Source organism: Myzus persicae, unplaced genomic scaffold (assembly GCF_001856785.1).
Source record: "Myzus persicae strain clone G006 unplaced genomic scaffold, MPER_G0061.0, whole genome shotgun sequence".
NCBI classification, from domain to species: Eukaryota; Metazoa; Arthropoda; class Insecta; order Hemiptera; family Aphididae; genus Myzus; species Myzus persicae.
In genome coordinates this window covers 241655-259424 of record NW_019101938.1, presented here as the reverse complement: position 1 = coordinate 259424, position 17770 = coordinate 241655, and the positions used below count along the sequence as shown (strand labels likewise).

At 39.7% G+C, this 17770-nt stretch overlaps 2 protein-coding genes across 6 annotated transcripts in view; one reads left to right on the top strand and one right to left on the bottom strand.

Moving 5' to 3' along the window:
• The window catches only part of LOC111030824, a 59129-nt gene extending 53387 nt beyond the window's left edge, over nt 1-5742 (bottom strand). For 3 of the 5 annotated variants that reach the window (XM_022310520.1, XM_022310518.1, XM_022310519.1), the window contains exon 1: nt 4706-5741. In XM_022310520.1, the coding sequence (XP_022166212.1) occupies nt 4706-4931 (226 nt within the window). In that variant the 5' untranslated portion in view covers nt 4932-5741. Of the gene's footprint in view, nt 1-4705 lie in introns of all 5 variants that reach the window. The other 2 variants (XM_022310517.1, XM_022310516.1) reach the window with 2 other exon arrangements.
• Nucleotides 5743-12597: 6855 nt separating this feature from the next.
• LOC111030830 (neurogenic protein mastermind-like) lies at nt 12598-17475 on the top strand. Its single transcript, XM_022310523.1, has 3 exons — nt 12598-13218; nt 13569-13907; nt 15710-17475. The coding sequence occupies exons 1-3, from the start codon at nt 13105-13107 to the stop codon at nt 17465-17467; spliced, it is 2211 nt and encodes a 736-aa protein (XP_022166215.1). The 5' UTR covers nt 12598-13104; the 3' UTR covers nt 17468-17475.
• The last annotated feature ends 295 nt before the right edge of the window (nt 17476-17770 follow it).

Here is a 17770-nt window from a genome sequence, read left to right as displayed (position 1 = left end):
ACCTATCCGTATGTCAACCGTTGTACGCGCAGTCATTATATAATATACCTACTGCTATATTATGCTTGTATAATAATAATTGGTGATGTAAACGCGCGTTTCATATACGACGACGGTAAACCTGCGAGTTGTGTTCGTGTATATACAAATAATAATAATAATAATAAAAAAACAGTCCCGTGTCCGGACCGTCGCGTATATTATGTATACAATCGCGGTAATCGTGTAGTTTTAGTGCTCTATGCACACAAACAACACACACATATATATGTATACAATATACTATATACGTACCAGCTATACATAGTTAATAGCTTTTTAAGCATTTTTTTTTTTGCATTTTTCCACCCCTCCGACGAAATCGTTATAACGTTTTTATATCGTCGCGCGTCTATTACCGTGCAATTAGGACGAATATACGTATTACGCGCAGCACACAACGATGGTTTATATATATATATTGCATCGTACTCGCTACTACCTGTTATTATTATTACTTTTACTATTGTATATGCGCCAGTAATATTGTGAACTGTGAACGCAATATATTTCAACCGTCGTTATACCCATTACTTCCGAAATTTATTCTTCAACGCTCTCGGCGTATACGGGAGGTTATTGTTTATTTTTTTTTTATTTAGAGTTTGCACTGTTCACACACGTGGAAATACACGCGCATTACGGGCTGGTGTAATATTTTACGACGACGCGAACACAATAAGTTCACGCTCTCATCTCCACACACACACACACACGCGCACACATACATATATACATACATATATATCATATACTTAGGCTCGCGAAGTACGAACGTGTATGTGGGACGCTGGTAGATAGGTACTTTTACGTTCATATACGTATTACGTGAACAGTAGCGGTGATTGAGAGTTTTTCACACGCGCCAATCTCCTACCTGTCTACCCGCAATGACGTATAGTACGCCACACGCGCTGCTCTTCCCCTAAACACCTCTCGATCGCTGCAGTGGTTCCCATCATCGTCATTATCATTATAACAAACACATACACACATGTACACACACGACACACACACATACACAGATGTGCCAGCGTAATCACAAAGGCGCTTACGTCCGTGGGAAAAACCACCCGTCTTAGCAGCCGGATTTTCCGACGCCCCAAGAGCATCGACGCATTGTAGTTCGTGGTGAAACGCCCGCGCATTAAATATATATAATATTATATATAGAAAGAGAGAGCGTATAATATGGTATACATTGTGTAACTAGTTTCCCGTTTACAACATGGGGATGAATATATATATTTCTATATATTATTCATACAGGGTGGGCTATATATAGTGTTTACCCGTGTTTTTCTATATTAGGTGTGTGGAAAAACGGGAAAACATGGTTGCCTACGCCTTACACAGTGTTTGCTATACATACGCAAAATATGTACCTACGTTGTATATGCTGCTATACATGTACCTAATTTATTATTAAACTTATATTTTACGTTATCATATACACGATGTGTATGTGTGTGCGTGTGTGTGTGCGTCTATGCAATATGCATACGCATCGCCGCTTGGTAAATTTATTCAGAAGTATAACGCTATGCGGGATGGGGTGCACGACGATTTTAATAGCCCGCTCGGAAAAATCGCGAGTGATTTAACTCTGTTGCGCTGGACATTAATATTTCAAACGTTAACGCCGCGTAGGTACCCAAAGCACAATCGAATTTCCGGAGCCTTATATTATTATATTATGTATTATACTATATAGTAGCTACCACTAGGTATATAGGTATGCGCCAACAACGATGACTAAGTCTCGTCGGACCGACCTAAGCCGGATTGGAGAACCTCTACACACTGCTACTCTGTAGTTGATCTCCAAGGAATTATTTCATCGCCCAATCTCTCTCTGCCTCACTCTCTCTCTCTCTCTCTCTCTCTCTCTCTCTCTACCCTTCCGCAGTGGGCAAGATGAACAAAATAATATGTAATGAAAAAGGCGAAAAAAAAATAAACTGGAACAAAACTCGCGGCCGCCCACGTCCTGACGATCTTGGCGCGCGACAATAACCATCTAGACACGTAGGTACTTTATAATATTATTATTATACTCGATTCTGTCCGCTTGCGACAGTACGGAAAATAATAATAATAATAATAGTTAAAACGTTATAATTATATCATTACTTAATGTTTTATTATTGTGTACAGTGACGCACGGGTTTCTAATATAAAATATCTTGAGGGGGAGCGGCAATAAAATAAGACTACGGGGCGGCGCCGGCGTAACGAAAGTGACCGGAACGGCGAGCGGACGATTCCATATTTAGAAACACGCGCGTTGACCATAAGACAAAAAAGTTAGCTATAAAATAAAAACGTCGCGCAGAGTGATGCGATTTGCCGCCGGCGTCGCTGACTGCAACTATACGACCGTCGACTACGCGGACGACGGCGACGACCACGACGGAGCTTTTGACGCCGCGCCGTCCGTAGTCGGTATATTTATAAAACGTTACATTATTATTATACACGCGCGCATACGTCGTCGCATATTATGACGCCTTGTAACGGGCGGCGTGGCGTAACTTTCAAATCGCTTGAGTCGCTTCTATATATAAACGCGTGTACGACGCATCGCTCGCGTCGCACGACCGTACCGCGATACGCGTACAAGTATATGTATACTATGTAATATTATGTTATGCGTGTTTAATAATAAATGGATCAGCGGCGGCGGCTGCGGCGGCGGCGACGACGAATTTTATTATTCACTTGACGGGCGCGCCGTTGCGGGTCGTCTGCAAAATCGCCGCCACCGCCAACCCGACACTTTTAATACGCGCGCATAATATTATATGTGCCGCACACAAGTGTGTGTGAGCGATTCGTGTACACTTACACGCACACACACACATGCACGCACACTCGCACACACACATATATACTCGTACATCGTCGGCTACTTATACACTCCGTACGATTACGCGTGATATACGCCTCCGTGTTCCCCGTTAAATTTAAAACCGAGACTCGAGAGTCTATTTTTACGCGGCCGTCCGTACGACAGAGCAAGCGAGCGAGGAGATCGGTGGATTCCGCAAACAGCACAGTTTATTAGCACGACTGCTGTTGTATTATAGCGACAATACGTTTTTGTCGTTCGCGGCGTTCGGGTGAGAACGTATGGCGAGATAATGATGCGACCGAAGTCGTTCAGAAAGCTCAATATTCACGATATTACGACAATATTGATATTACGATGACGAGAATATTATTTTATTTTGTAGGTACTACATAACTATTATAGCGGCGTACGAACAACCACCGACTATTATATAACATTATATAGGTACATAACAATAATATAACATAACGGGTGATAAAGAATAATATATTATTACAGCCACTGGGTTTCGTCGTAAGTGGAGGCGATGTTAACAGCGGTGGTGATGGAGGTGGTGGTGGTGGTGGTGGTTACGAACTTACGACGGTGCAGGAGTGTTTTACACCCACGGCCCGACGACGCGATTGACGAGAAGAGTATAATATAGGAACTACTATTATAGGAGGGGTGTGTTTTACGTCCGGGGATCCCGAGATTTTGGAAACTATTACCCTCGCCCCGACCCGCACACACTTCTGAATCTTATCGAGAACGTTCGAATGGCTTCGGTAAGGCACGCGTTTGTACGTAGATACCTTAACGATTTTCCTTAGGGAATCTATACTCGTATTATAATAATAATGTATATGTATAATTGTGCGCCCAGGGCAGGTCGCCTATTTCGATAAATTCTTCTTAGCGAGAAACTTATTTTTAAGAAAGGATTTCCGAGATGTCGCTTTATGCAATATAGGGTTCCGAAATATTATAATATAATATAATATCTAGTTGCATATAGTACGCAATAACCGTCGACGTATAGCATAACACATTATTATAATGATAATAATAATAATGAAAAGCAAAAAAAGACAATAGCCAACATGCACCAACACCACCACCACAACCCTCGTCCACCGATACACGGTCTTTTCAGGTATCACCGTATCGGTTACCATATACACATACGCATACATCGTAAACCTTATTATTATAGCCCCAATGTCATTATAGCAGTGCTCGTATGTCTATCCCTTTTTTGTGATACTTATTATTATTATTAAGTATTAACTATATACCATAATATTATATCCTTATCGGCGGCGCCTTCGTGATATTATATTATGATATAATATATGCGTTCCCGCTCAATTCGATCTCAACTGATAGAACTATCGCGTTACGACAACACGATACCGACCACGGTGGCTGTTGTTGTTCTCGCGTGTTTTATATCGACACACACACGCACACACATACACACACAAAGCTTTAGGTACACTGTCTAACCACTAAAATGCGTTATAAACATAATATCCGCGTGAGAATTATTAATGCAAATTCGAATTTAAAAAACGAAAAGTTAATTTTTATTCGTTTTGAATAGCCGTGTCCATCGCGGTCAACAAATACAACAGACGCAAAAGTACGTCGTAGTGTATTCACATAATAACAATTCCGCAGTGGCATTGGCTTAGACAAACCTAAGTCTAAAGGGATCAATCGCTATTTTTCTTACACACCGATAACAAAATATTATATATTATATGGTTTTACTGCATTATGTATACTATAAATATGGATATAGTTAATAATTATAACTGACAACGGTACCTTTGAATGTAGAGTTTGATAGCACGGCTGCCGTGCTGGTGATCAAGAAGAAGAGGAACATTGTTGTGGTCATCCATCCACAGCCCAAAGTTGTTGACGCTGAAGTAGTTGAAACTCGACCACCATGCCGTCGCCACTTGACTGACTTGGTGCTTCCACCCCCGCCACCAGTATCTTCCTCGCCACCTTCTCCACCGCTGTCCGAAGACTTCATTGACCAAGTCATGCTGACTAACGACTAATGTTCTTGAAACGGATTAAACGCATTGCCAAACGCAAGACAACGCCAAAGTCGGCGGTGGTTTAGCCACTGCGACTTTTCTAAGACTTCCGAGCCCTTCAAAGAAGTAACTTCTTCGCCGTTCAACAAGCGCCAAAAAGTTTACGATCATTTTATTTTTTTTTTTTTCTTAGTGTTTATTTCCGTCTGCCTTTTTGCGATATTTATAGTCTTGCCTGCCGCCTGCAGCACTGCACCAATCGTACAGCGAAATCTATAACAATTTGCGACTGTAACGATGTATTATAGCAGACGACGGAGATTCAAAAAGGGGGATTTTTTTAAGTACGTATTTAAGGGTCGTCGTGTACGATATAATGGAATCGCTTCAACATATATTATACGATTCGGAATTTAATAAAACGACCCTCGCAGGATGAGGGTCGTCGGGGCGCGTGTACGAGATCCGCGCGATCGTCGAAACGTGAGGTGGTCGAAGAAAAAGAAGAAATAAAGAGTAGAAATAGTGAAAAAAATCTCGATGTTGAAGATGACGGTTGTAGCAGTGCGGTGCCGACGACGGGTTTCCTTATTCTTATCTCTCTTATTCCCGTTTCGGTCGCGCGGCGAGTTTCCGTTCGACGCTAAGACTCGGCACACACTGTGCCCCGCCGGGTGAAACGATCGCTCGCACGCACACACCACTAAACGCTCACACACAGACACGCGCGCACACGGACTGTGACACACACACACATACACTGACAAACAAACGTCGCTCACCGGGACGCCGTGACCGACTGACGACTGCTCGCCGCCGCTGCTTGGAACTGCCACCGCCGCCCGGCCGGGAGGTTTGCGCCGGCGACGGGCAAGAGGGGTGCGTGGCGGACGGGCGGTAGGCGGGCGGGTGCAGGAAGGCGGCCGCGCGCTGTTCCGGGCCCGGCGATGACGGCGGCGGCGGCGGTTTCTGCTGCCGCTACGACCGCCGGCGGCGCTCTCTGTTGCCGGCGGCGCGGCGGTCGCGTCTACCGTCGACGACGACGACGTAGGCGTCACGCGGTGTGGCGGTGGGTTCGTGGAAAACCAGCGGCGGCGAGATCGACAGACTATCGCGCGCCCGGGTGGAAAGCGCGGCGGTGGAAACCGAATCTCGCCGGCGCGCGCGCGCGTGTCCCCGAGAGAGACGAACCGTCGCCGCCGCCGCCAAGGGGTAGTATAGAGATTATCGTTGTGTGCCACGCTGCAGTGTACCTATGTTCATATATATATATTTATATATATGAGCTGTGTGTGTGGGTTCGTGGGTGTGTGGGTGTGTGCTGTACCCTGTTGCGACGGGTTCGAAATAATAAAAATAAATAATAATAATAAAATAAAATACCGGCGGCGGCACCCCGCGCGACCCCGCGCGATGACGGTGGCGACTATACCGGTGAGCAAAACCGTCACCGTTGTCATAGCACCTATACAATACATATATACGTATAGTGTATATAAACGTGGCAGTAAAAGGGATGTGTTTTTTTTATTCCCTTTTAGCGCCGCATCGAATAATAATAATAACAATATAATTGTATTATTGCCGCCGCCACCACCGCTGCCGCTGATTTGCGCGCGCAACACGCGTATTATAGCCACCGCCGCCGCCGCGAGGACGGTCACGCTGCTTGTATATACGATAACATTTTAATCGATTTTAATATTATCATTATTATCGTAATCATCATCAGCATAATCATCAACATCATCACGATCATCATCGCTCGGAAACGATGTAGGTAGCTGAAAACAGTGGTCGTCGAATATTTTATACGATATTCGTTATTTATACATAAGTACTGCAGAGTATAATATTATTTATATATATATGTAACTATTATTGAAGGTACCTACATCACCGATTGAGTCTTAGAATTTTGACCCTTTTCACTTTTCACCGTGAGTATAGGTTACACTACAAAGCTGTCGGGTTTTTCGTTTTTCTGGCAAACGTGCCACGAGCACCGTGATCGATCTATCAGTATATGTTAGCTGACCACAACACTACATATTATAATAGTACGCACGTGGTAGATTTAATAAGACAATTCAATTATACGCGGTTAATACCTATTGGTCGTCGGCCGCGGCCCGCAAGACGCACAATGTTGCACGAGCGAAAATCGTTAGATTTTTTTTAAGTTCAAAATGGATTTGCCATTAAAGTTATCCTTCTTCGTTTCGCAATGCTATATAGAGTTTAGAGGGGTCGCAAACGAGTAATCGTGAGGGAAACTCGTTGACATTTTCCAACCGATCGGCGGTATAAAATCCGCGTAGTCTATACGAGTACAACTGTATCCGATCCCGTAAGTTCCCGAATTCCCATACGTTCCATATTATATCCCATAGGTACCGTTCGTTGTAACGTAGGTACCAATTAGTTCCGCGATAACGCGGCGGAGGCGGTCGTTTTACTCGCGGAGCACCTGCCGCCGCCGGCTATATACCTACCTGTACCGCCGCAATTCGACAATATCGATTATTGTGCGTGTATATAATATAATATATATAATATACATATATTATAATACAATATTATGCATATAATACGACCATATCATGCACACATATTATTGTACATGCACCACGTGTATGTTATTGTTATTATTGTTTATTTTTGCCTATTAGTTGTTGTACGGAGTGTTATAGATATAATATAATAATATAATGCCCGACAAGGAGGCAACAGTAGGCATGTATTTATTATATAGCCGATATAGCGGTTTATACTTTATGTACCGGAGACACGGTGACCTATATATCTATGATAAATATATACTCGGCGACGTGAAGTACGATAGTGTATATTATAATATATAAAAAGGAAATTGCGATTTCACACGCTGCACACTTGTAGGTGAAAAAAAACATTACCCGTATCGTTTTCCCGCGAATTCTTTTAGTATTAAGATATACGCGCGTGTTGAATTTAGTATGTGTATTTTTTCATATTATTTAAAAACGGTTCAAACCGGTTGATACAGTTCGCTATCAGCTACCTATATAATGTGTGTGTGTTTTTTATGAGACATGATCTATACCAAAACGTGTATGACACACCTTGCATACACGTTTTGAGATTTTGAGATGAGCGATTGGCTTACAATTTTAATTTTAATTTTTTTTATCATTATATGTAGGTACACGTTTTTGAGGGAGTGTTCCATAATAATTTTCACTCTAATGATTGGCAATTCAGACTCTGATGTTGGGTACTTAAAACTGTTTTAACACTGTTTTATAAAAAAAAGTAATTTTATGGCTTGCCAATTATTCTATGACCATTTCTAACGACTGGCTACAAATTGAAATGATAATATAAATTTTGGAAAGTCCATTTCAATATTATTATGAATTCTTTGAATTTATAATGATTCAATTTCAGTAAGATATATATATCGTTTTGAATTTGTTTTGTACCGTATTGTGAACATATAAAGCAAATTTAAAAGCAGTCTTAGGAATTACTTTCGTCACTCAAAATAGTGAATATTACAACTTTGAATCATTTTATGATTTGTATAGTAAAATTGTTTATGTTCAATAGAAATAATATTCATCCAAAATTGATATAGTTTAGGCTATTTGTTATATTTATGATTTTGTTATACATTAAAAAAATTTAAAAACATTTAAGTATCAGTGTATCATTATTATTAATCAATACATTTTTATCCCATTGTTCCATTTTCAGAAGTCAGTCTTACTGTACATATTTTTCGAGCATATCCATTTATTTAGAAACCTTTTCACTGTTTAAAATTAAAGCAATAATCATTTTTTCAATACGAGTGAAGTAGGTAAGACAATTAATGTTCATTGGCCAATATCGAGTCTGTCCATTACTAAACTATTCTGTTTTTACTCTTCGTGTATTTCAATATTTTTTTATTGTAATAATTTCCAATTATATATATTTTTAAATAGCCTCTATACTTGGTAAATTATTTATGCGTTTTAATTCAATTACATTTCCATCATAGTCATTACATACATATTTTTAAAGGTAATAGTTGGAATTGTAAAATGGTATAATTTATTAATATAGTATATTTGTTTCATGTACGTCATATAAATCGATTTTATAAAAATTGTATAAAATATTATTTTCATATAAGGTTTATAAGTTGAAATATAGTCATTAAAAATATATCAACACAGTGTAAGTGATATATTTTGTACTCCATAAGTATAACATAGGCATAAGAAAAAAAGCATTACTTATTAATACACTACACAATAAATCATAATATTATTAAATACAAATGAAAAAATTAATTTCGTAGATAATAATTTAACTATCAACTAAAAATACATAAGTATCATATCAAAATAATTAAATTTGTAATTACTATAAATGAAAACAACATAATATTCTTTGCTCATAAGTATAACAAAACCTTTCTATTGGCTTAAATAAGGTATATTATTGTATTGACAAACTCGTTTTTACTTTTAAATTTAAGTATTAACATTGATTATAAATACTAGTATTTATAACCAATGGTATTAGTAATATCGTATAAATTTACATATTAATATCCGATGGATGCTTATCGAAACAAGTAACAACAGTAAATATTGAAGTTTTTATTTCAGCCATCTATCGATTCAGTCAACATATAGATGGTAATGTCTAATCGTGTATGGTGCCTAACCACCAACAATATACATTTATTCAATTTCTGTTTGAAATGTTTAAGAACTAAGAAGGTATACTTACTGCTTAGAGACCATATTTTCAAATACTCAGATTTTTTTTAAGTATAGGATTTTTTTTTTTAATAATAAGAATAGCACTTTCTTTTGTAAATATTGTTAGATACGTGAATTTTAGATGTATTTAAATCGAAATTCTAACCAGTAGTACATACAATTTAAAAAATAATGTAATACAATATATTTATATATATTTCTGACAATTTTTATAAACAATAAAAATAAAAAATTTTAATTTTAATTTTTTTAATTAGTGGTCGGAGGAACCTTAAGTAAGTACTATAATTGTCGATATAATTTTAGTCTATAAATCTTTTAAACAGCTTAATAAGTTATAACACAAAAACTAATCTTCAATAGAAATCGTTCACATTTCGATACAGTACCTACGTTATCATTTTGGAAAATCATATTTACTCCAGTACTCCTCTATTTATAATAAAAACATTTTATGGCAGGTACTCATTTGTAAGAAAGGATTTTATATTGCCACAGGACACTCATTAATAGTAGGTATACAAAATATAAATAGTTAAAAATATGACCTTCTAATTCAATCTACTTAAAAATTTCTAAAACCGAAATTTATATAAATTCTCTTAATAAATGGAAATGTTTAGTGAGCCATTCTTGTATAATGAAATATATGTAGGTACTATTCTACAAACTACCAATCTATTAATACTGTTCTAGGCACTTGGTAAATTAAATGATGTGTTTATTATATTTAAAGTAAGTATTATAAAGTGTTATATATAATTAACAAGTATATATGTTTCAATATTTTATATGAAGATATAAAAGTATTTGATTGAATTTACACCTTTAATCAAATTGATAAAAGCTCTAGTGTAACATAATCGAATTCCCAATTAGTAAAAATCGAGGCTGAAAATAATAAAAATATTATTTATTTATTATTTCCTACCCTGGTGGGTAACTATACGGCTTTGGACATGTATTAATAGTAATAATCTTAATATAAAATAAATATTATTTTTGCATTCGATAGCAAGGTTACGAACTTTTATACAAAATAAACTCTTTGTATCCACAACTGAGATCATGTGAAATGTAATTACTAATTTATTTATTAAAGGAAAATCAATATCCGATAGTAATATAGGTACGTGGATGCGAAAACTCTTATTTTATTTCAAAAAAATATAGTTACTATGTTGAAAACAAAAGATTATTTAGATTTCTAAGAACTAGGACTACAAAAAGTAAAATATTAACCCATCGAATATGACAAAAGTTACTGAACCAGCATATTTTTGAAAATATGCATGTAATGCAAGAGAAATTAATACAATAATTTTGGGTTTTAAAATCCATTTCAAATATGTGTTTGTATAAAAACAATACTTTACAACTTAAAACAAGTTTGTCACAGAAAAAAAATATTGTCCATAATATTTTCAAACATGTGTACTGTGTAGCTTATATTATTATCGTTCATCTTTAGTTTCCACTTTAAAAGATACCTTGTTAATTTGCCATGAACAGCGTATTATAAGATAAGTTCAGATTTTATTATATTGTGTTATATTTATATGCATGTAGTAGAAGTATGTGCAATAGTTATGTATAAGACAGTATAATCTGCATAAATATTTGTGTACATGATTTGGTTAAAACTTTTACCAGCTTAATGTTTAATTACTAGCACAAATACCACATGTACATTCAACTATCTTATAAAAGAGCTTAGTAGTTTACGTACATGAATAATAAATAAATATTTAGTTACATTTTTAAATAATTCAGTTAATTCTAAAAACATAAACTTACTAACTTTACTAACCATAAAGCAAAGTATGGAGTAGTTTTGTGAAAACTTGTAAACAATTTCTAGTTCATAACGTCTTATAAAACTAAAACTGTGTTCATAAATAAGAATATTATTCTGGCAGTATTTAGGTACTCGTAATACATTAATTTATTTAGTGTCAAAAACGTGGAAGCAGTGTTATTGGAAAAAAATTATTTAGACTGAATAATGACAATGAACAGATGAATGCGAAAATCGAAAACTCGATGTTATTTTTGAATTTAATCAAAAGTCTGGGAGATTTTTGACAAACTCGTCCATCAGGCTTGTTTATTATTATTGTAACCTCGTCCCATATTTATAGGGAGTTTAGATGGATAGACCCTGTAAAAATGGTTAATGCAAAAATAATAATTGTGCTATTGACATTTATATTATATTTACAAAAAAAAATACTCATTACACTGTATATCTGTACGTGTACAATAATATACATAATATATTTAGAGTGCAGGTAATGGGTACCTAATATTATTATATTTAAAGAAAGTCACTCAATAATAATTATTTTAACGGCGTATGTAAGATAATGATGTGTTACTGAAAATGTTGTTTGTACATTTATAATACATCGAATTGATTTTAGCACCAACAAACCAATTTCGCAGCGTATTTTAGAGTACCTACATATATTATATTATTATACTTTATAACGGTTATAATGAAATATTATAGCCTGGACGCGTTTATAATATGTATATTGAACATGTGCGGATATTAATTTTATATGAAACTCTAAAGAGTTGTCCATTTCGCTACATACGCGGCGACTATCGTTGATTACTCTATAATTCGTACGAATCTATATTAATTTCTCCTATTACGATTTATGGTAATAATAATAATAATAATAATAATAATAATAATATAATATACATGTTTTGTTTTCGATTATATGTGTACACACTCGCACGTCGTCGTCATTGCGGTGTAGATAGGAGAGATTTCCTATACCACCCCGGCGGGTCTGAGTTTGCGAGTACACAGGCATTACGGCTGCGTATAGTGTAGTATAGTCAGTCCGGGACCGCCGCCGCTGTCAAACCGGTTGAGCCCGCGCTTACAGTAAGTGTAGTGAGAGTTGCAGCCAGCCATCTCTCGAGTACACTTTCTTATATTATTCTGTACGCTATATTGTATACTACCACTACTACAATCTATACTCGTCTTGTATTCGGTGTTTTTACGCTCACACCAAATCTGCGAACCCTTAGTGTGAGGATCAGTAATACAACGTCGTACAGTGCTTGTTTCCGATCAGCCACATTCGGTCGCAGCAGTCTCGCAGTGCACTCTTGGGCGCCAACAACAACAACAACAACAACAACATACACAAACAATCCGAACTTACACAGATTTCATTTTAGCCACACATCGTTGTTACGATAAAAATTATACTTCACTGCCGTAACGCGTGATAATAATTATTATTCGTCTTTTATATGGCAACCATCTGACCAAAATTGTAGAGGTTTAACGTTTTGCGATTATATCCTTTATTGTGTTCACTGAATCCCGGTGAATGGCATCGGCGACGACAAAGAAGAATCAACGGTATCTGTCGAGGCAGGATTTTTCAGGATGATCTTTAAGACTGTCAAATCGTACAAGACCGTACAATGTCATCGTGAAGTGACATCCGGTTCGATGCGCGACTACGAAGGTGACGGTGACGTCGATACGACAATGATGAAGGTGAGTAGGCAGCTAATAATTTCCAACACTTGACTACTAGTGTAATAAACTGAAAACTATTGTAAGTTTTTGATAATTTGGTGATAATTTTTTTTAATCATTCAATCTGTAAAGTAATTATTTTTCTACAATATGATCATGTGTGCTAATTTTTAATTACGATAAATTTCATGGCATGGATCGAGTGATTAATGTAGCCACTTTGCAACTGCAGTGACGCTAATTTACATCTTATAACAACTATTTTTTTACATTGCATAAATTTATACGTTTGTTTAAAAAAAAAATATTGATTTTTAGACAATTATAATTTTTGTTTTCAATATTCGCGTTCACGTATTGCATTTCAGAAAAAAAACAGTGATGGTCAATATCACAACTGCGCACCAACGCTACTACGGGTGACTGCAGCAATGGCGGCAATACTGTTGGTGAGTTGCAGCTGTGCAGCAAACGCGGAACCTGTGGCCCCTGTCCAAGTGGCCGCCGCTGTGGCCACAGCCACCGGAACGGTTGAAGTTGCGGCGCGATCGGTCGAAGACCCTGCCGACGCTGTAGATCCATCACCTGCAGCGGGGGCGCTTTCGCAACCACCCCAACCGCAACAGACAGCTAGCGAATCGGACGAATCTCGATCTTCCCCGACCACCCAGACCGCGGTGACGGAAAACGGCGAATCCCAAAACAAGGTGAGTCCGACACAAAGCACAAGTCAACAACGACGACACCGTGGAGTAAACTGGGTAATCGAAAGGCTGCTGCCCATGAGTTTTTAAGGGACGTGGCCGTGGTGGGTAACTTTAGAAGTTACTTTAGTAGGTATTTACTACAACATGTCTAGTTTAAAATATGACGGTAAATGCCTTTATCGGGTTTTAGATGGTCAGATGGGTGGGTAGGTGGAATATTAGACTAGCCACATACAGATTTCAAGTTCCATGCCATGCCAAGCCACAGACCATGGTCACCACGACCGTGGCCACGGCACGTCCTCACGTGTGGTTTCGAATTTCCTAGAAAACCTATATATATGGCCTACCCTGCACACGGACAGTTTCGGTGTACGCTTGTTCTTATATGGATTTCCGCAAGCTCCAATTTCGGGTTCCCATCGCTCTCAGTTGCTCTCTCTGCGGTGGGAGAGAGACACACTAATTTCTAACTTGTTCATGTATAATTTTTACGTGCGAACCACGACTCCTAAAAGAAAGTGAGAGTTTCTATACTACTAATAATAATACTACTACTATTGTAACTACTACTACTACTCCACTAATATTACTATATTACTACCTACTATACCTCTATACCTATATCTGGCTATCTATATACTATTTAGAAAATTACCTGCAGCGCTAAATGCACTGCCACCGCCGACTCGCGCGTACCTATATTATATTTTACGTTCACGTGTACACGCAACACGTGTATCGTCGCGGAGTGCTCGACACCAAACCGGTCTTTCCATTTCGTCGTCGAGAGCACACAAACACTGCAAACACACACACGCACACACACACACACACACACACACACACAGACGCCGTGGCCCCACGTGTGCGCTATACACCACCGGCGCGAGATTATAATAATACACAAGTCGCCCCCGGGCCAGTTCGTTATGTCCGTTGTATATACATACGCGTGCATATAGGTAGTGGGTATAGGTACCGAGTATAGGTATATACCAGTAATATTATACCTGTACAGGTGTATAATACATGCGACTGCGTGCAAAGAATCGCGTCAAAGACCGCCGACTGGTTTTAATATTATTATATTATGTTTAGTGTGTGTGGTGTGCGTGTGTGTACACTTTGCGGCCGCCGCCGTATAGAAAGCGCGAGTGAAAACACCGCGGACGCAAAAATACGATCGCGCAAAAGTTGTTTTTGCTCGTGTGTGTGCGCGCGCGCGCGCTCGGAGAGATTTCTACAAACGCGATGGATTTATTCGCCGATATAGGTATACCGGTACCGTGCGGCGGCCTCACGTGTCGCACTGTTGTAGGTACTTTATTTACCAATACATTTTATTATAACTATATATGTACACGGCGACTCGAGTTAGTACTTTATTTTCCGCCTTTCTCGTTTACGCCGCGTAGAGTGTAAACGACTGTAAATAATAATAATATTATTATACCGGTCCGTTGACGAACTGCTTTAAAGGCTACATTAACGACTAACACGTGTAGACATTTTGGTTGTTTCTGATTGGTTTCCAACTTCTTTCAATTTCCACAATGCGATGAATACGCTCAAATGTTCAGGCTGAAGGGGGGATGGCATGGATGCACTTAGCACCCCTAGCTTTTAAATCGCCATCTTCATAATTTAAGCGGTTGATTACTTCTTATTGATTTGCATTACAATTACACCCGAGCTGTGCGAATCGCTCAAATTGTAAGGATACATACGTACGTTGTGATATGTTATATTAAATATAAATTAAAACAATATGTTCAAACTGTCATATTATATCGTTACAGTTGCAGCTGATCAATGATAATAATGATCAACAAGACGAAAAGCATCGGCAACAGCAACAGCAATTGCTGTTAGCCCCGTTGCTGATGCCACCCACTCAAATGTCCACGGTGTGGCCTTCCCAGTCGTCACAGCAGCAGCCGATGGCCGTCGACGTAATACCTGCGCTGTCATCTTTTGTTGGAAGAGAACGTACCGAGGTGGAAATCGTATCCGTGCCCAGTGCATCGGAACAACACCTCGTCAATTCACCCTTAAGTCAATCTCAACCGGAATACAATTATATATCCGAAGGAAGTTTACAGCCAGAATCAGATCTACAACAACCCGAACCGGAGCTACGACAACCTGAACAGGAGCTAAGGCAACCGGAATCAAATGAGCAACCGTCCGAACCCAGCTCGGAACAACTGCAACAACCGTCATCAATCCAACAGATACAGCAGCAGCTTCAGACCGTTGCCACAGCTCCCGCACTCTCCGATCAACAACTGCAGCTTTCTTACTTGTACAACAATAACAACAATAACGTCTTCGCCATCAAAAACAACGACGATGACGATCAGCTGCAGCAGCAATATTCGTATCACTACTACTACCAACATAACCTTGCACAACACCAGCAACAACAACAGCAACAACAACAACAGCAGCAGCAACAACAACAGCAACAACAACAACAACAACAACAACAACAGCAACAACAGCAACAGCAACAACAACAACAATTACAACTACAGCAACATCAGCAACTTAACAGCAACATGGCGGCCGTGTACTCGCCGCTGCCCTTGCAGTACGGCGGTGGTCAGTTCTACTACCACAACAATTTCGGTGGTGTCGGAAAGTATCCGTCGCTGCAACAACCTAACTACTATTATCGCGCCAGGGACGGTGGCAGACCACCTGCGAGACGCAACAGCAGAACTCAACCGCAGTCAGCGTACGACAACAACAACGGCGGTGGTGGTAATTTTTACGGTCACCACCCGCTGCCGCAGCATCAGCAACAAAAACAACCGCCACTGGAATACGGCGGCGGTGGCGGCGAAAGTGACAACGTGATCGGGATCAAATACGACCAAGATCAGACGGCCGGCGCCGCAGGCAAGCAGCACCAACCGGTACCGCCGTTCCGGCCCAGCCATCCGGTGTGGGCGTCCCAATATCCGGTGCCGTGGACGTACTATGTCAAATCGTCGATGGTGCAACCGGGACGGACGGCGCCGTTTTACGCGCAGCACAACAACTACTACGGTGGCGGCCGGAAATCGCGGTACGTACTACAACAGTCGGCCGGCGCCGTGTCCAACAGGGTCGGCGGCGGGTATTCGCCGGCTAAGCCGCCACGCACCAAGGTCGTTTACATCGAGTACGGTGGTTTCAAACCGAAAATGGTGCCGTCCGTGCAGATCTCGGCCGCCGAGGACTACGACGGAAACCGCCGTCAATTGACTGTGCTCGACGGCGGGGTTGCGAGCGACGTCACCGCGCAGGACGTCGGCCAACGCGATAACACTGTAGCCGCGTCCACCGCGGCCGCGGCCGATTCCACCACTGCCCCGGTGGCCGCCACGATTGCGACGACGACGGCGGCGACGGCGTCTGCTACGATCACGACGACCACGACAGGGACGATTCCAAGCACGGCTACGATTGCATCGATACCGCGACACCAATCGCAACAACAACCGGTGCCGGAACGACAGCCTCCCGCCGCTGCCGCCGCAGCCGCCGGCGTCGTCGTGGTAGTCGTCTGAGTCGACCCCCCCCCAGGTAATGTCCAATTTAAATACGACAGCGCGCCCCCCCCCCCCAACCACATGATTTTAATTTGTGTGTTTTTCTGTTTTTGTACATACATCGATTAAGATGCAACTGCAGCAGCTCTTATAATATTGTAGATGTAAGCCATCTCTGCTGCAGTGTTTAATTTATATAATTTATAGACGTCGCGACGTGTTGTGGTAGAAACGCATTTTTCGCCGATTAGCTTATAATATATTGTTTGTTAGTATAGTTTTATTATTACATTGTGTATTGTTCATACAAATAATGTAACC

Coding starts and splice junctions, on each gene's coding strand:
- LOC111030830 (XM_022310523.1), top strand. CDS start 13,105: ATGATCTTTAAGACTGTCAAATCGTACAAGACCGTACAATGTCATCGT. Junction 13,219..13,568: donor TCGATACGACAATGATGAAG/GTGAGTAGGCAG, acceptor ATTGCATTTCAG/AAAAAAAACAGTGATGGTCA. Junction 13,908..15,709: donor ACGGCGAATCCCAAAACAAG/GTGAGTCCGACA, acceptor ATATCGTTACAG/TTGCAGCTGATCAATGATAA.